The sequence below is a fragment of the Oryza glaberrima genome, chromosome 12 (genome assembly GCF_000147395.1).
Source record: "Oryza glaberrima chromosome 12, OglaRS2, whole genome shotgun sequence".
NCBI lineage: Eukaryota > Viridiplantae > Streptophyta > Magnoliopsida > Poales > Poaceae > Oryza > Oryza glaberrima.
The window spans coordinates 22,066,996-22,086,058 of NC_068337.1; the positions used below are offsets into that span (position 1 = coordinate 22,066,996).

Consider the following 19,063-nt stretch of genomic DNA (forward strand, 5'->3'; position numbering starts at 1 on the left):
ATAAGTGAAAGGCATGTTGATTTGTTTGTAAAATTTCATCAGGCACACTACTGGCTGTGATAATAAAAAAAATGTAACTGAAAAATTAACAACTGAGGTAAAAAAATGAAAGTGAGATCATTCGATTAGTTGCTTGCATCTTGCAGTGGATCTTGATTGGAGATGTTCTCTTGTGCCAATGAATCTGGATCAGGATCAGGATCATTTAACCCTTTTTTTGGTAAGTGCATTGGTGAGCATCAAGAGAGTGGTTCACTCTAACCTACTCATATTAATGCTTAATCAATCAAGTGGTTGGTACTGCGTGCAAGATGGTATAATTATGAACTTCGGATCTTGACTTTTGCCGTGCATTTCGTACTGGTTTCATCCTTTGGCGGGAATCGGTAGAGGAAGCTACCTGTAGGGTTCATTGTTCATCTCTTCACTGTACGAATTTACTAGTTTTTTTCTTTAAAAAAATAAAAATTGTACGAGTTGAATCAGGAACAGTTTATAAATTTGTGTCCGGTTTATTGGGTTTGAATTGAATTGGGCTGAAAAAAATGCAGGTCCATTTATTTCCTGGGCCGAAATGGGCCATCCTTTTCTGATTGAGCCGAATAAATTGGGCTAAAAAATCCAGCCCAATCCACAGTGGTAGTGAGGGGGAAAACCTCCACGATTTCTCGCGCCGCCGCCGCCGCCGCCGTTTGGCTGAGCACCTCGCCGCCGGCGCTATTCCCCACCGGGGAAACCTCGCCGGCGTGTCTGTGGAGATTTCTGCTGCGAGGGAAGCTTCTTCGTCGACTCCGCCGGTGCGGTTGCGGTTCAGGAGCTCGCCGAGCGGCGGCGGCGGCGATGAGGGAGGCGGTGACGGTGCAGGTCGGCGGCTTCGCCAACTACGTCGGCTCCCACTTCTGGAACTTCCAGGTGAGTCGCCCTCTCTCTCTCTCTCTCTCTCTCTCTCGTCTCCGGCAAGACCCCCAGCTTGTTGCTCCACCTGGTGCAAGAACCTGACGCTTCTTGGGGTCTTCTTCTTCTTCTTCTTCTTCTTCTTCTTCTTCTCCAGGATGAGTTGCTCGGGCTCGCCGACGACCCCGACGCCGATCCGGTCTTCAAGAACGCCGCGCTGGACATGGACGTCCTCTACCGCTCCGGCGAGACGCACCAGGTAAAGCCGCCGCTCATCGCTGGCATGACAAAATGCGTCGTTTCTTTTCTTTCTGTATTTGTTTCTCTTTTTTTTTTGGCGTTGTTGTTCATCTTTTACTGACTACTAGTATACACTGCTTGATTTCACTAGGGTGTTGCTACCTACTGCCCTCGTCTGGTGTCTGTTGGTTCTCGAGGTAATTTGATGCTGAATTTGGTCCGAATATTATTGTAGTGCGTAAAACCCCATGTTTAGCATTCAACTTATAAGCATAAACGAAAATTTTGAATCTTAGAACTTAATTTCAGGGTTGATTATGAGGTTTCTTTTTTCATCATGGTTTATTTTCCAGCATTTTGTTTTAAATCAGTAAGAACACGTATTTAAATTTTTTTACCCATAAATGATTTTCTAATCGCTACCAGTCCATTTCACTTATAATAAGTATATAAGTGAAACGATGAGGAAATAAGAACTAAGAACTGTTATTTTGTTATTGGTAGTGTATATACTGCATGTTCACGGTGGTATCATTTGCAGGGTCTCTTGGCTCTTTGAGTTCATCCGGTAATCTCGGTCAGTCTAGTACTGCTGCAGATCAACTCAATGTTGCTACATGGCAAGTGGCGCTCTAACTTCTTTAGAATATGTTTTCATGTTTGGTTTTGCTTATTGTGCCCACCATGAATAATTGACCACTGTGATTTGGCATGTACGACCTGCGCAGAAGGCTGTTGTTTCAGTTTAGTTTTGGATTGCTTGTGCGAATGGGTTACAGATGTGCTAGGATCGTTTAAATAAGCTTGCATATCTATAACTGGGGTTAATTCTGACAAATGGTGAAATCATGTCTGCATCGTTAAAGCAAGCAGATAGCAAATACAGCAGCTTTACTATAGCACTGTTATATTGATACAGTTCTAGGAAATTTCTGCAGCCTGAGCAAACAATGAGCTGTTCTTAGGCTGATAATAAGAGAGTAATAAACTGGTAATAATGATTCATATGCTCATCCAGCTGCTGTGGAAGTGATGCATTGCATCTGCCTATTATTCTCGTAGAGTTGCATTCATCTTTTGCCTACTGTTGCTTGTTTTGCACTGCTATGTGCAAATCATTCAATGTATTAGTAACTATATATATATATGTTGAATAATGTGTCGGGCTCATAGGTTACCATGATGAATTTTCCTTGTTTATGTAGGTCTGGAAATGTAACAAGATCAGTCTCAAAACCTCATGGGCGGAACTTGTTTCTGCAAAGCTTAGTTGAAGAAGGGCAGAATCCAAGCACTAGCAATGGTGGCAGCAACTCCCAGAAAAGTGTTGAAGATAAGGACCTGATTGAATGCCTAGAGAATGGCGTCAACTTTTGGACAGATTATTCAAAAGTTCACTATCATCCTCAGAGTTTGTATGAGTTATATGGATCATGGACAGACTTTGACAAGTTCGATAACTATGGCAGCGCACAAGAGGTTGTTTCAGACTGGTCGCAAATAGAGGAAATGAATGAGAGGCTAAGGTTCTTTGTTGAAGAATGTGACCATATTCAGGTCCTACCCTTTTTTCCCCAGTAAATTATCAGCAAACTCTACTTACAGTTTTGCAACAAGCTAACGTTCACTTATGCAATCATTTTTGCCATCATGCATATTATTTAGACCATTATTTTAAGCTTAATTGATTCATAATTTACCACAGGGCATCCAGTTTATTGTGGATGATTCAGGAGGTTTTTCCAGTGTAGCTGCACAGTTTTTGGAGAACATTGCTGATGATTACACAAATACACTTGTATTGCTTTACTGTGTGAGGGATCCAATGACCCTTGGACCATCCAGGAGGAATCAAAGGGAGTCCATTATGAGAGCTCTTCATGATGCTGTTTCATTTTCAAAACTTTCGTCCTTTTGCAACCTGATGGTACCCATAGGACCGCCTTCATTAAGTAGAAGTATACTATCCTTTGCCTGAACTCCACATTTTTAGTTTATCTTTTGTTATTGTTATTCTGTGATTTTATAGGACTTCTTTCTGGTTGCCTAGTTTTGCCTTTGATTGCTTCAAGTATACTGATATTGTGCCTTAAGATACTGCACTTGATTGCGTTTCTATTAAATATCAACTCCTTTTGTTCAAGCTGTATATTCACATTTGATTTCCATACAATATTACTTTCATGAATTCCCTTAAAAAAATACTTTCATGAATATACAGAAAGCTTATTCTGAATGAGATTTTCTCACAAATTTCCTTTCACTCTGTTTCATCAGGTTGCATGTCACCGTACCTTTATATACAAGATGAGAAACCATTCCATGCTAGTGCTGTTTGTGCTGCAGCAATACATTCAATCACTGTTCCATTTAGATTGCAACGAACGGGACCGAGTTCAGACTTAGCACATTCATCTGGTAATCTTGACATTAGCGAACTTGTGCACATTTTATCTGATCAAGGTCGGCAGAACATGGTTACTGCTCTGGATGTAGCGATGCCTGCCCCTTCTTTGACAGGTATACAACATAACATATGCCCTACTGTTATACCAACATTGGATGGAAATTTAATCTTGCTTGCTAATTGCACACTTTAATTTGCAGATAGAGATGCTATGGGGAACATAAAGATGAAGCTGCACTCTTTGACCCCTGAAATCAGCGATGAGGACGAAGATCCTTATTCAGTTGAATCGCTAGTGGTTCATGGAGCTCTTGATAGAGGTCTGCACATCTTATCTTTTGCCTTAGGATCTGATTAACTCCTATTATTTGTCATGCCAACAGAACTTATTTTTCTATTGTTGTTAATACTTACAATATTGAACATTTAACAACATTATAGGCATGGTGGCTAAATTTTGGTTATACATGTAGAAGTACAAAGAATTAACAATTGAAATTTGTTTGCACAGGCGGGCAAAGGACTTCCATATCACAAGTGAAGGACTCGGTATGTTCAGTCTTCGAAGCCAGAGAGACAAAGCCAAAATTTTCCCATCTCTCAGCATCTCTTTGCCCCCTCCCTGTCCCCCTTCCGTTCCCGTCAATCTTCAGAGGCAACATTGGCCGGCACGGGGAGATCCTTAGTGACCATGCAGAAGAATCCCAGCCAAAGGGCTCACTCGACATCGAATCGATACCAATGGCGGCACGGTTACGATCAAGCAGCGCCGTCCTGCCTTTCATAGAGAGGCGATCGGGGAGCCTCCAGAAGCACGGTGTCGCGAGAGGCGCCATCGGGTCTCTGGTCCTCCACGACTGGGGCTTCGGGAGGGAGGAGGTGGAGGACATGGGGGAGCACCTAGCGAAGTTGCTCCGCCCGTTTCACCCTGAAATGGATCTTACTTCGGATTCCGACTAGACCATCTTCGAAAAATCTTACTTCGAGAATCAAGCATGATCCATCTGTTGCAATGTATGTGGATTGTAGTAATACTAAATTTTTTTTTTTTCAGAGGGTTTTCAAATACTGAAAATTCATGCTCATGTGGCTGGCTGTTGTGAGATCAAGAATGAGAGATCTGAATCTATGGCCCTGTTTAGATCCGGAGGGCTATTAAATAGCCCTCTGGAATCTTACTATTTAAGAGTATTAAACGTAGATTACTGACAAAACCCATTCCATAACCCCTAGGCTATTTTGCGAGACGAATCTAACGAGGTATATTAATCCATGATTTGCTACAGTGATGCTACAGTAATCAGCCGCTAATTATAGATTAATATACATCATTAGATTCGTCTCGTAAAATAGCCTAGGGGTTATGGAATCGGTTTTGTCGATAATCTACGTTTAATAATCTTAAATAGCAAGATTCTGAAGGGCTATTTAATAGCCCAGAGGTTCTAAACAAGGCGTATGGCATGGTAGACCTTTTTTGTGTTCTACTCATGTGCATTTGAGCACGGGTGTAGGCTGTGTATGCTACATGCTGCTGCCGTGACATTCTGCGGTGTTTCAGGCCATGTACAGATCAACAGGGCCCTGGCTTCTGTCAAGTCAAGCAGTTCCATTTTCGTTGTGATGTGAGGTCACACTCCGTCGGTCTGTGACAGTTTCACTCAGAAACTGGAGTACTCAATTTCTGTTAAAAATAACTAAAATTCCCGCATTTCAAATATAAAAGCCGATAGGCTGTATATATCGGGTTTTAGCCACATTAGGAACATGGAAAATTTTCGCCATTCCTATGGAGTTATTCTATAAATTTCAGCCTCTTTTGGAATGTTGGATTTTTGAGGAATTTCGCATAAATTGAGTTGTTTCCTGTAAAAATCCTACGGAGGGTTTTTGGAACAAAAGAATTTTATAGGACTTTTGATCGATTGTACTCCTAAGGAAAATCCTTTAAAAAACAAAGATGATTTCGGGAAGATTTTCAACATGATATCGAATCTTTTGGAAAAATTGATTGACGTCTACCTATCTTTTCTTATTCATGTATTTTTCTTGCTCCATTCAAACAATCATTTCTGTAGTTTTTACATGTTTTTCTATCCATAAGATTTGAGTATCAGTGTCTTAAAATTTCTGCCATTTTCTAAACAGTGACAAAAAGGCTTCCTATCATTTTCCTGGACCGAAACATTTCTTTCATCTCTTAACCCAATACCTTTCATGCCTCTCCATCAAGCATCTGTACAAATCTTGTTGACTAACCAAGTCCATTAGCACGGTCACCAAGAACAACACTAAAATTAAACTGTCATTCAAGTATACAATACGGTTAATAAATAATTCAGAGCTGTCAATCAACGAAAGTTTGGCATTTTTCGCATCAATGATTGGTGGCGAGCATCACATGCCCGGCCCGACCGGTCATGTGCCCGAAAACGCGTGAACATGTTTATAATTTAAAAGTGTATTTGTAAATTGTAATCGCAAAAACAAAGACACGATGATTTTTTATAATTATTAGTAAAAAAAAAAAGAGGAGAGACTGACTGACACACACACGACCAAAGACATGGATTGATTGATTTTTTTTTAGTGCAAAGCGATCCGGATCTTGAGGTGATGCGCTCTTTCTTAATTGTCGTTCCATGCGTGTTCATGCTCCCATATTTTTTTTAAAAAAGATAATAAAAATAATTCCAAAAGTTTGATTTTTCGGCGTGTTTTTTTGGATGTATGCATTTTCTTTTTTGCGATGAAGTTTCCTATCCTTTTCCTTTGTGAAAAAAGTTATGTGTTTTTTTTTCCAAAAGGAAAAGGAATAGAATCTCTAGGTTCTTTTTGCCTTTTTCATAACTGGTGGATGGTATCAAGGGAAAAAGTAACCTTTTTTTTTATGTGCCTGTTCTAACAGGTTTTATTTTTGAAAGCGACTTTGTGTTGACCGATGAAAATTAGACACACAACACCAAGATTTTTCTTAAACTTTAGCCCTCTTAACTATAAAATTCATGACCAGGAGTCCAGGACCACTTGACCGCTAACTCTTTTTTTTGGTGCAAATCTGATAACCTGTCTTAGCTTAATCTAGACCGGTCTCGGAAATCCAAATATGTCTGTTGATCGCTTCCATTTTTACTCAACCAGCCGCTGCCCGTTGGTGTATTACGATATTCTAAAGAGCCGTAATATTTTTCACAAACGTTGAATGTTAAAAAATCGAAAATTATGTACATCCTCCGCTTAAAGATGACTATGAATAGTTGAATCCACAGAAGGAGGAAAGAAAGAAAAATCTCGAGTTTGTGAGGAAAATGTCCAGGCAGTACTTATCAATGAAGAAACTAAAATCTCGAGTTTCGTCCTTAACGACGTCGTTGACTTTTCACATAACATTCTACTAAAAGAACATATAATTTTTTTATTATAAATTATCCTATTAATAAAGAAACTAACTTATATTTTTTAGCGGGGATTATCTGTAGTACTGCAGGTGCAGTAGCAGAGGCTGACACGTGGGTCCACACGTGGGTCTGGACCCACGTGTCAGCCTCTGCTACTGCATCAGTAGTATTGTAAAGGATATGCATCATATATTTTTATATATATATACACTAAGTTTTAATTAAAATAAAATAATCAAACGTTACGTGAAAATTTAACGATATCATGGATGGAGGAGAGAATAGTATTTTTCATAATAACACAAGTGGTCTCAAGGACTGGTGCAGTAGAGAGAAGAGAATAGTGTGGTCAGTAGAGAGGAGGAAAAGCCTCTTGTCGTCTCTTTGACCCAACGACCCCGCCATTGCTCACCTCCACCTCCACCTCCACCTCACCTCCTCCTCCTCCTCCTCATCCCCTCGCCGGAGCGGCCACGCCGCCGGGAGGGAGGGAGCTCGCCGCAGCCGCAGCCGCAACCAGCCAGCTACTGCGTGCTGCAACCTGGGATTTTCTTTTTTCTTTTTTTTTTCTTGTGGATTTGATCTGAAGTGGAGGTGGGAGGAGGAGGATGGAGAGCTACCTGGAGGAGAATTTCGGCGGGGTGAAGGCGAAGAACTCGTCGGAGGAGGCGCTCCGGCGGTGGCGCAAGCTCTGCGGCGTCGTCAAGAACCCCAAGCGCCGCTTCCGCTTCACCGCCAACCTCGACAAGCGCGGCGAGGCCCAGGCCATCAAGCACGCCAACCACGTACTCCCTCCTCCTCCTCCTCCTCCTCCTCCTCCTCCACTCCCGCTCGCTCGCTCGCTCTGGGATCTGGGACCTCGCCGCCGAGGTTGCTAGGGTTTATCTTATCCATCCTGCAGAGCGATCTGGAGTTGGGGGCAGTTGGTGTGTGTGTGTGTGTGTGATGTGATCTCATCTCCACCAACTACTAGTGTTTGTAGCTGCACACTGTGTGCGTAGGAGGAGGATCTTGAGCTTAGCAAGTAGTAGCAAATTAGTAGCAATTTTGTGGATATGGATGCGGCGGTTGCAGCGAGAAATTGCGGAGTCTGATAGTGATGGCTGTTGCTGAGCTATAGGAGGGGATCCTTGTTGCTTCATCGCTTTCGACATGTATTGCGGTGGTGTTGATTTTAGTATACTCGCTATGGTTTGGGAATTAGGAAACCCGGTTCGCAAGATCGGAGCATCCGCATGTAGGCGCTTTTCTTGTGAACATTGTGTAGCAAGCCCGTCGATCAGAGCCTACTATCCTTTCCTTAATTGACTCCAGAGTGCAGCTATGTAGTAGCTTCGCACTCACGAATGGATTTTCGAGAAGTTATAGTTGGAAGGTTTTCGGTGCTCACGCTGCTGCATTCCTAGAGCGTGCTAAGCTTATTTTTCGCACTTAATTCTAAGAGGTTACTGAATTTCGTACTGTGGATGGTTTTAACAGGAGAAACTGCGGGTTGCGGTGCTGGTATCGAAAGCTGCACTACAGTTTATACAGGGTAATCATGTAATGATTGGATGCTGTTTCATAATGTAGAAAGTGCCTTGTTTTGGTATTTTCTTATATTTCTGACCATTTTTAGTACCTAATAAACATGCCATCAAAAATACAAATACTCAGGTCTTTCACTTCGAAGTGAGTATGTTGTTCCTGAAGAAGTCAAGGCTGCAGGGTTTCAGATTTGCGCTGATGAACTGGGCTCTATTGTTGAGGGTCATGATAGTAAAAAGTTGATCACCCACGGTGGAGTTACTGGAATAGCAGACAAGCTTGCGACATCACCAGCGGATGGGTTAAGTACAGCTGAGGAAAGCATTAAGCGCAGGCAAGATGTATATGGACTAAACAAATTCACAGAAAGCGAGGTCCGGAGTTTTTGGGTGTTTGTATGGGAAGCACTTCAAGATACAACTCTTATAATTCTTGCTGTCTGTGCCTTTGTATCGTTGGTTGTTGGCATTGCCATGGAAGGATGGCCAAAAGGTGCTCATGATGGTCTGGGAATTGTTGCAAGTATCCTCTTGGTCGTGTTTGTTACCGCAACAAGTGACTATCGGCAATCCTTACAGTTCAAGGACTTGGACAAGGAGAAAAAGAAAATACAAGTGCAAGTCACAAGGAATGGTTTTAGACAAAGGCTATCAATATATGATCTTCTTCCTGGAGATGTTGTCCATTTAGCAATTGGTGATCAGGTTCCTGCTGATGGGCTATTCATTTCTGGGTTTTCTCTACTGATTAATGAGTCCAGTCTCACTGGCGAGAGTGAACCTGTTGTTGTAAATGAAGATAATCCTTTTCTTTTGTCGGGGACCAAAGTTCAAGATGGTTCCTGCAAGATGCTGATTACAACAGTTGGCATGCGAACCCAATGGGGAAAACTAATGGCTACTCTCAGTGAAGGTGGCGATGATGAAACCCCACTACAGGTCAAGCTTAATGGTGTTGCAACTATTATAGGCAAGATTGGTCTATTTTTCGCAGTCATAACTTTCATTGTCCTTTCTCAAGGGTTAATCAGCAAGAAGTACCATGAGGGGCTGCTTTTAAGCTGGTCAGGAGACGATGCACTGGAAATGTTAGAGCATTTTGCTATTGCAGTTACCATTGTTGTTGTTGCTGTTCCTGAGGGGTTACCCTTAGCAGTTACTTTGAGTCTGGCATTCGCAATGAAGAAAATGATGAATGACAAGGCATTGGTTCGTCACTTAGCCGCATGTGAAACAATGGGCTCAGCTACGACCATCTGCAGTGACAAGACAGGAACACTGACGACCAATCATATGACTGTTGTCAAGGCCTGCATTTGTGGAAACATAAAGGAAGTTAACAATCCTAAGAATGCATCTGATTTGTGTTCTGAGCTTCCAGAAACTGTTGTCAAAACCCTTCTGGAGTCTATTTTTAACAATACTGGTGGTGAGGTTGTGATTGACCAAGATGGGAAATATCAGATTCTAGGTACCCCAACAGAGACAGCTTTGTTGGAATTTGCATTGTCACTTGGTGGAAATTTTAAGGCAAAGCGTGATGAAACTAAGATTGTGAAAATGGAACCCTTTAATTCAACAAAAAAGAGGATGAGTGTTGTTCTTGAGCTTCCTGGAGGAGGATGCCGTGCACATTGTAAAGGTGCTTCAGAAATAGTGTTGGCTGCCTGCGATAAGTTTATGGACGAGACAGGTGCTGTTGTCCCCCTTGATAAAACAACTGCTGACAAGCTTAATGGGATTATTGAAAGCTTTGCTAATGAAGCTCTTAGGACATTGTGCCTTGGTTATCGGGAAATGGAAGAAGGCTTTTCTGTTGAAGAACAAATACCACTGCAAGGGTATACATGCATTGGGATTGTAGGTATTAAAGATCCTGTTCGCCCAGGCGTGAGGGAGTCTGTTGCAACCTGCCGATCTGCTGGAATTATGGTGAGAATGGTCACTGGTGACAACATAAATACAGCAAAAGCGATCGCTCGTGAATGTGGCATACTTACTGAAGATGGCCTGGCTATTGAGGGACCGGAGTTCAGAGAGAAAAGTCTTGATGAACTCCTCAAGTTGATTCCGAAAATTCAGGTTTGCTATGCATATATTACCTTATTGACTTAAGTTTTTACCATCTATATACAAACATAATTCTTGGTGATTCTGTGTATTGAAGGTAATGGCCCGATCATCACCACTTGACAAGCATACACTTGTAAAGCATTTGCGCACAACATTCAATGAAGTTGTTGCTGTAACTGGTGATGGCACAAATGATGCGCCTGCGCTTCATGAAGCAGATATTGGACTTGCAATGGGCATTGCTGGGACTGAGGTTAGATTATTTAACCATTTGAAGAGATGAAAACTTCGAGTTCTATTCTCTCTGGTCACAACTGTGTCATTTTTGGATGTTGACATGGCGTAGCAAATGCAACTTTGACCACTAATTTCCATTGCGATAATGATAAAACTCAGTAGAATTAATATTATGTAAGCATTTTTTTATTCATATTTTTTTTGTAAATCCAATATAAACATTCGGAGATGTTAGAAACATATGGTTAGAAAACATCATTTGTTTTTGACTGGATGGACTAAATGGTATTAATCAACTAGCAGATATTTCATGATTTATAATTTTTTATGCAAGTCATGCATTTAGTCAATTTATCCAGCACCATACACCCATACAAAACCTAAATATTGGTAATCTGAAATATCCTTATTTATGTCATCCAGTAACTAATGCTTGCTTATTCAGGTGGCGAAAGAGAGTGCCGATGTCATAATTCTGGACGACAACTTCTCCACAATTGTTACTGTTGCCAAATGGGGACGCTCTGTTTACGTCAACATTCAAAAGTTTGTGCAGTTTCAGCTGACTGTTAACGTTGTGGCTTTACTTGTCAACTTCTCTTCAGCTTGCTTTACAGGTATACTTCATATCATTGATGATTCTGTTAACTCCAGAATTTGGATATCCTCTCCTGACCTTTTATATTATGCAATCGCAGGAAATGCACCTCTGACAGCTGTTCAACTTCTTTGGGTGAACATGATCATGGACACCCTTGGCGCCCTTGCATTAGCTACCGAGCCACCTAACGATGACTTAATGAAGAGAGAGCCAGTGGGCAGAACAGGGAAATTTATCACAAATGTTATGTGGAGGAACATTCTGGGGCAGTCTTTCTACCAATTCATTGTTATGTGGTATCTCCAGACGCAAGGGAAAAGCATGTTTGGCCTTGATGGCCCTGATGCTGAAGTTGTGCTAAATACAATTATTTTCAACTCGTTTGTCTTCTGCCAGGTATGTGTACCATACCAAATATGTTTCTTTTTTTCTTCGGCTAGGAGTACGGGTGTTGTCAAAGTTGCCCTATGCATGCAGAGGCCTCATCACTAATTCAATTAGTTCATAGTCCATCACCTGCACACTTAATTAATCAACATTTTTTTAAAAGAAGTGTCCTGCTTTTCTCCAGTTAGCATCCACATTGTTTTAGATGCCGATATGTTAGGGCCAATGCTTATAAAAAGGGCAATTCGTCTATGACGGAATTCAGTCAGTAGATTAACGGATGTCTAGCCAGATGTGTGGCTAACAAATTGATGGCCACACCTTAGGCAGGGTATGGCAAAAAAACCGAGTCATGACATGTGGGACCATAAGTGTGGCAAACAAAATAAACAATAGGCTCATAAAGTGTGACAAAGTTTGGCAAAGTGAGGTAGTGAACCAAACACCCCTAGTCCCAGAATAACATCAACCCTCTCTTCTCTGTACTAGCAGTTCAAGATCCATTTCTCTTGCAATACATCTGTCATAATTTGTTGAAATAAGGAGGGTAGTCCAACAGAAGATGATAATTGTTTCACTGCCAACCTGAAAAACTAACCTGGTATATGCTATTTCAGGTGTTCAATGAGATAAGCTCCAGGGAGATGGAGAAGATCAACGTGCTGAGGGGCATACTGAAGAACTACGTCTTCTTGGGTGTTCTCACCAGCACGGTAGTCTTCCAGTTCATCATGGTGCAATTCCTCGGCGAGTTTGCGAACACGATACCACTCACCAGGCTGCAGTGGATTGCCAGTGTTCTCCTTGGCCTCATTGGGATGCCCATCTCTGCCATTATCAAGTTTCTTCCCGTCGGCTCGTCGTGATGAAGATGAGATGATATCTGCAGTGACAGTATCCATACTGACCAAATTCCATATTGTTTGGAGGAGCTGAACTCTCCATGCAGTCTTTTGGAAATGCATGTGGGGCAAGCAGTGGGAATAGGCAATAGCTGCACTTTGACAAGTTTTTTTGTAGAATATGAATGTGTCATATTTCGCATCATATTGTAAGAAGCATTTTGTTTTGGCACTTTTGCTGGTTCAGTTGTGTAGCAGGATTTCAAGGTTGGTGTTTGTATTGGAATTCGGTGACGAGAAAATTATGTGGATTAATGAACAGAAGCATAAAAATATCTCCTTTTATCCCCTTTCCCCTTGCACTTGATTTTGTTATGTTCATTGAGTAGTGGTTAGTGATACACCGCATTGCACTTTGCTATAGCGTCCATTTTTCCTCTTTTTTTTTTTCACCTATGAAATTACTATATCCTGAATTCCAATAGGATACTCTTTCTCCAGCCATTTAAGATTTTAAGAATTTTTTTATTGATGAAATGAAACACAATTCTTGTACGTTTTTGAGAAAAAAATGTCTTGGTTTATCTATTAAAAAAACACCATGGTACATCTTACTAAGAACAATAAGTCTTTACTAAAAAAACACTAAAAGAAAATAAGTCTTTATATTATAAACAATTTACTCTTATTCTGATCGGTTTGACCCGTTTATTTTTTTACCACTTATTATAAGCTGGGAAAAGAATATACACATGGAACCTAATTAACAAGCTACTCCCTCCGTCCCATAATATAAGAGATTTTGAGTTTTCCCATAATATAAGAGATTTTGAGTTTTTCTTGCAACGTTTGACCACTTGTCTTATTCAAAAAATTTTGAAATTATTATTTATTTTATTTGTGACTTACTTTATTATCTACAGTACTTTAAGCACAACTTTTCGTTTTTTATATTTGTAAAAAAAATTTGAATAAGACGAGTGGTGTATTTTCCCTACCCCGGCTCATTGAATTACGCAAGTAGAGGAATAAGTTCACTGGAGGTCCCTCAACTTAACAGCGAGATTTTTTGAGATCCGTTAACCACAAAACCAGAAATCACCACCCCTAAACTATACAAAACCGTTCACTCAAGGTCCCTAGGCAGTATATATGGGTGGTTTCGCTGACGCGGCATCCTAGTCAGCAAAAACAATTAAAAAAATTACGTGGGGCCCACATGTCAGCCGTACTTTTTTTTTCTTCTCTGTTCTTCCTCTTCTCTTCTCTTTTCTCTCTTCTCTTCTTCAGTGAGGGAGGCCGGCGGCGAGCATAGAGCGGCAGCGGTCGGTGGGTGGCGGGTGGAGCGGCGGGTGGTTTCGCCGGCGCCATCTCTTGCTGGCTCCCAAGATGTGCCGCGACCTGGAGCCCCGCGCGAGTGGCGGCGGTGCTCGAGCAGGCCACCGCGGGTGACCTGCTGACCATCGCGCTCGACGGCGCCGGTGAGCGCGTCCAGAACGTCGACAACGTGCGCCGCATCATCTCCGGGCGGCGTGAACGGCCGGAGCCGGAAGCCGGAAGCCGAGACTACATGACTTCTATAGCTAAGCAAACAAACTTTGGCCACATCGTACGCGCACGCAGCCACTAGCTAGCCGCATGCACGAAGCTAGTAACTGCCATGCGACACATGCATGTATTGACTAGCTCTAACTAATCAGCTAACTAAGCTATGCATTGCATGCACACCACTAACAGTTCTGTACTGGTTAGGCGGTGCTGAGGCGCTGAGCGCGCTCTACTACGACCAGCTCAAGCTCCAGCGGCGGCAATGGCGGAGGAGACGAGGGCGGCGGATGGGAATGGCGTGATGAGGTCGTCGGCGGCGGAAGCAGGCGAAGAAAGAGGCGTCGCTCGGTCGCTGGCCGCGAGAGGTAGCTCGGCCGCCGCAGCACGCACGCCAAGGTTTCCAAGAAATCTTCACCGCCGCTGCCCTCTAAGACCCTATTGAAGCTCTCCTCGAAGAGCTTAAGCGAATGCAGGATGCTCAGAGCCGCCTCCTCCGGCGAGCTCACCTTCGCCGAATCCTGCACGCCGCACGTCATCTTTTCCTGGAAAGAACGAACCAGCGGTGTGGACGTCGTCTTGTCGACGGTGGTGGCGTGCTGCTCCTTGACGATCACTGGTGAAGAAACCATCTTTGGTCGGTCGGCCCAATTCCACAATAGTCCCGGTTCCAATAAAAATCAGGACTAAAAATCATTTTTAGTCCCGGTTTAAAAGCTGAGGGGTATTTTTTTATCTCCGGGACTAAAGATCATTTTTACTCCTGGTTGAAGAGGGTTGTCAGGTCGTATCAGGCACCAATTATTTTTAGTCCCGGTTGGTATAAACAACCGGGCCTAAAGATCCATCTTTAGTCCCGATTGTTCTAAACAACCGGGACTAAAAATCACCCCAAGCCGCGCGCGATGTTTATCTCTTCGCGTGTCCATTGTCTGACCCTCCTCCTCAGTCTTATCCTTAGCTTTTCTTCCCCTCCACTCCTTCTCCTCCTCCCCTTCCTCTCTCCCCTGTCTTCCTGGCGGCAGCGGGCGGCGGCCGGCGCGGAGGGCTGGCGGCGGCAAGCGCCGGCCGGCGCGGAGGCAGGTGGTGGAGGCGCTGGCGGTTGGCGGCCGGCGGCGGCGGCTGCCCCGCGCGGAGGGCCCGGCGGCGGCGGCTGCCCCGCGCGGAGGGCAGGCGGCGGAGGCGCGGAGGGCCGCCCCGCGGCGGCTGGCAGCGGAGTCGTGGAGGGCCACCCCGCGGCAGTTGCGGAGGACCGCCCCGGCGGCGGCAGGCAGCGCCTCGGGCCGCCCGGCATGGAATTTTTTGCTTTTTTTTTTCTTTTTTCCTTCTTAATGTGATGTGGATAACTGTGATTTGTGCGACCTGTGTGATTTGTTCGATCTGTGATTTGTGATGCGATCTGTGATTTGTGAATGTGATTTGTGAATGATATTAGGAGATATGTGATATGTGAACTATCTATGATTCGTGTATCTGTGATTCGTGCTATATGTTATTTGTGATTTGTGGTGTGATTTGTTATTTGTTATTTTTATAATGATTTGGAGAGATTGAACATGAGAAAAGAAAAAAAAGAAAAAAAAACTTTAGTCCCGGTTGGTGTTACGAACCGGGACTAAAGATGGACATATTTAGTCCCGGATTTGTAGTCCTGATTGAAAAACCGGGACTACAGAGGGTTACCAACCGGGACTACAAACCCTTTCTCCACCAGTGGATGGACAGGAGGAACTCCACAGCGTTCCTCCACAGCGCCGGGCGCGCCCTGGACGCACCGCCGGACGGGAGCAAGGTCGGAGGTACTCCACGCACGCGAACGGGAGCAAGGTCGCCGCCCGCCTCACTCGCCTTCTCCGTCGTTCTCCTCGCCACCCCGGCGTGCTCGCCCGCCGCTGCTCCGCCCACCGGCCGCCGGCCTTGATCCCTCATTGAAGAAGAAGAGGAGAAGAAAGAAAAGAGGAGAAGGAGAAGAAAAGGGAAGGGAAGGAATGTGCAGCTGACATATGGGCCTCACGTATATATATATTTTTTTGTTGACTAGGATTCCACATCAGCGAAATCACCCATATATACTGCCTAGGGACCTTGAGAACAGTTTTGTATAGTTTAGGGGTGGAAATTTCTGGTTTTGTGATTAAGAGACCTCAAAAAATCTCGCTATTAAGTTGAGGGACCTCGGGTGAACTTATTCCCGCAAGTAGACCGTGGATTCAGGCCCATCCAAACATACTGTGAATTTGATATGTACAGGCTAAATTTACGTAGTTTGTTCTAAAATCTGAATGAGATAACTATGGTGTAATCTGTTTGTCAAATTTTGCTCATGTCTTGGAGAAGATGCAGATGTTAAAACAATGTCTCCATAAGCCTTAGTAGCCCATTACATTTACAGCCAGGCAAGTCACTGGATTAAGCTAGAAAAGTTGGAACATCAGTATGTTCGGTATGCGTTTACCTTATTATTGGTGCTGTTCTGCTGAAACGGTCAGTTCAACCAAGCCAGCTAAAAATTTGGAATCCTGAACATTGTTTTGTAAGCTATGCAAAATATGATGTCTTCATGTCAGTAGTTGGTGAATAATAATTTGCTCAAATCTGGCAAGTGTGTTTCCATTTTGTTTGATATGTTTTTTTTAGATAATGATTCTGTTTGATATGTACTGCCTAAATTTATGTGGTCTTGTAGTATGAGATCTGAATGAGGCAACTATGGTGTGATCTGTTTGGCAAATTTAGAAATAAGATGCTAGAACAATGTCTCCATAAGCCCTACCTCCCAATTAACCTATTCACTTGAGTTTCTACTCTATCTTTGAGATGTACTAATATATAATAATTCCACCCAATATCATTAGGTGAACCAGAAAAAAAGTGAGCCAATTGGGTTTATCAATTCAAAGCCGTCAAGTCATTGCACCAAGAAGATTGATCTTTAAACCAAAACCAAAAAAAAAAGGTTCAAACAGGGGGTTCATCAGAGAGCAGCCGCCGCCTTCGTGCTCATGCTCGAGGAGAGGAGGAAGAACAGGTTGACGACGACCTGAACGCCGTCTCGGAGGACGTGCGGGGTGGGAGCAGCAACAATGGCGGCGGCCGATCAGGTCGGAACAGAGCTCGATCTTTCCACGGCGACCATTGAGCGACTCCGGTGTCCAAATTATGAGGCTGCGACGAAATATAAGTGGGCATTCCAGGCCAGATCAGCAGAAACACCTAGCTTCCTAGGCTTGTCAAAGGTTGGGGAAAATTGAGATGAACTTATCATATCTTACTATAAAGTTATCCCCCACTAACTCCTTAAACTTAACATGCAAAGATGCCGCATCATCATTCACTAATTAACAAGATGCCACATCATCATCCACTAACAATCATCACATCTAAACATCATGCAAACATGCTATATCTTTATAGTTTTTATAATCTAAGAGCTTTTCAAATACAAACATGTTAAATTATCATCCAACATAATTTCATCCCACTAATCTATACTTTCTATAAAGTTATAACCCACTAACTCTAAAGCTTAACATGCAACCATACCACATCATCACCCACTAACAATATCATGCAAGCATGCAAGAGCATCTACAATCTATTTAATTCTACAAATTATCATGCAAGCATATTCAATCACCACCTCTCACATCATTTCCACAATAGTTTTACAATCTCTCTATCATTTTTTATAATATTTAATATATACTTATCAACATGTTCTACATTAAAGTGCGAATTTCATTTGTTTCATGATAAATATTGATAAGCCCTAAGATTTGATTTTTTTTTCTTTTTACTCCTAGCTGAATTGTAACGAAAAATAATATTGAAAATTACTTAGTAATTCACGCAGCAAAGCGCGGGGAATCCCCTAGTTTAAAAGAGAACTATATGCACTTGCTGCTCACACAGGCAAAAAGAGCTATGTTTCCAATATAACAGTTTATTACAGTTGGTAGGTACTCCAGTAACCAAGTACTGATGCTGCACTGCTTTGGCATCCTTGGCAAGACTTTTGATTTATCTCTGGCTGTCAAATTAGGTCAGAACCACCCTGTCCTAGTCAGAAGAGAATCAGCCAGGGACCATAGGCATCATAAAGTATATGATCATGACCATGCCGCTTGTCACTGATAGTCTGGGTTCAACAGAAGTAAGCAATCCTAGTCTAGATTGGAATATTTGAATAACAAATACGTTTGGAATTTTAGATCAGTACAAACCCCTTGTGTGTCAGGATCCGGGGGCATGCGAATATCATCCAAAAAAAAAAAAGAAAACACCAGAACAAACTTTCTCAAAAAGGGAGCTAACAACTTGTTCATAAGAGCTTGAAATGTGGCATGGCGTTAGTCAATCCAAAGGGCATGACTATATACTCAAAATGACCCATGTGAGTGCTAAAAGCTGTCTTCTAAATATCATCTGGGTGCATGCGAATCTGGTGGTACCCTGACCTGATATCAATCTTAGAAAAATATTTATCACCATGCAATTCATCTAAGAGATCCTCAATGGCAGGGATAGGATATTTGTTTTTAATAGTCTGAGAATTCAGTTGTCTGTAATCGATGCAAAGGCGCCAAGACCCATCCTTTTTCTTGGCAAGGATGACTGGGGAAGAGAAAAGACTGACACTGGGTCATATAGTTTGAGAATCCAGCAACTGTTTTATTAGATCCTCCAGGGCATTCTTTTTATGATGGGGCAGTCGATAGGGCCTCACATTTACTGGCTTTGCATTGGGAACTAGTGGTATAGGATGATCACAATCCCTGCTAGGAGGCAAGTGTAGTGGTTAAGCAAAAACATCATGGTAATTATCAACAATTGGCAAGAGACTTGGTGGGGTAGGAGTAGCTTGTAAGCAGAACACTGCAACTGCTGAACAATCAGAATAGCTCCTGCTGCCC

At 42.7% G+C, this 19,063-nt stretch overlaps 2 protein-coding genes across 2 annotated transcripts; both read left to right on the top strand.

The window, feature by feature from the left end:
* The first annotated feature begins 653 nt into the window (after window positions 1-653).
* LOC127756241 (uncharacterized) lies at window positions 654-5,236 on the top strand. The gene is made up of 9 exons (XM_052281634.1): window positions 654-912; window positions 1,052-1,153; window positions 1,286-1,331; window positions 1,676-1,754; window positions 2,340-2,691; window positions 2,840-3,092; window positions 3,412-3,654; window positions 3,742-3,861; window positions 4,053-5,236. Exons 1-9 carry the CDS (start codon window positions 841-843, stop codon window positions 4,499-4,501), a joined length of 1,716 nt encoding a protein of 571 aa, XP_052137594.1. The 5' UTR covers window positions 654-840; the 3' UTR covers window positions 4,502-5,236.
* A 2,044-nt stretch (window positions 5,237-7,280) lies between these two features.
* Window positions 7,281-12,967, top strand: LOC127757127 (calcium-transporting ATPase 10, plasma membrane-type). The gene is made up of 7 exons (XM_052282563.1): window positions 7,281-7,724; window positions 8,419-8,473; window positions 8,596-10,547; window positions 10,633-10,791; window positions 11,221-11,392; window positions 11,474-11,772; window positions 12,381-12,967. The coding sequence occupies exons 1-7, from the start codon at window positions 7,548-7,550 to the stop codon at window positions 12,627-12,629; spliced, it is 3,063 nt and encodes a 1,020-aa protein (XP_052138523.1). The 5' UTR covers window positions 7,281-7,547; the 3' UTR covers window positions 12,630-12,967.
* The last annotated feature ends 6,096 nt before the right edge of the window (window positions 12,968-19,063 follow it).

Excerpts from the sequence above, each read along its gene's own strand:
- LOC127756241 (XM_052281634.1), top strand. The coding sequence starts at position 841 with ATGAGGGAGGCGGTGACGGTGCAGGTCGGCGGCTTCGCCAACTACGTC. Across the intron at positions 2,692-2,839 it reads AAGAATGTGACCATATTCAG|GGCATCCAGTTTATTGTGGA; the intron begins GTCCTACCCTTT and ends AATTTACCACAG. Across the intron at positions 3,093-3,411 it reads ACCGCCTTCATTAAGTAGAA|GTTGCATGTCACCGTACCTT; the intron begins GTATACTATCCT and ends CTGTTTCATCAG.
- LOC127757127 (XM_052282563.1), top strand. The coding sequence starts at position 7,548 with ATGGAGAGCTACCTGGAGGAGAATTTCGGCGGGGTGAAGGCGAAGAAC. Across the intron at positions 10,792-11,220 it reads TGGGCATTGCTGGGACTGAG|GTGGCGAAAGAGAGTGCCGA; the intron begins GTTAGATTATTT and ends TTGCTTATTCAG. Across the intron at positions 11,393-11,473 it reads CTCTTCAGCTTGCTTTACAG|GAAATGCACCTCTGACAGCT; the intron begins GTATACTTCATA and ends ATGCAATCGCAG.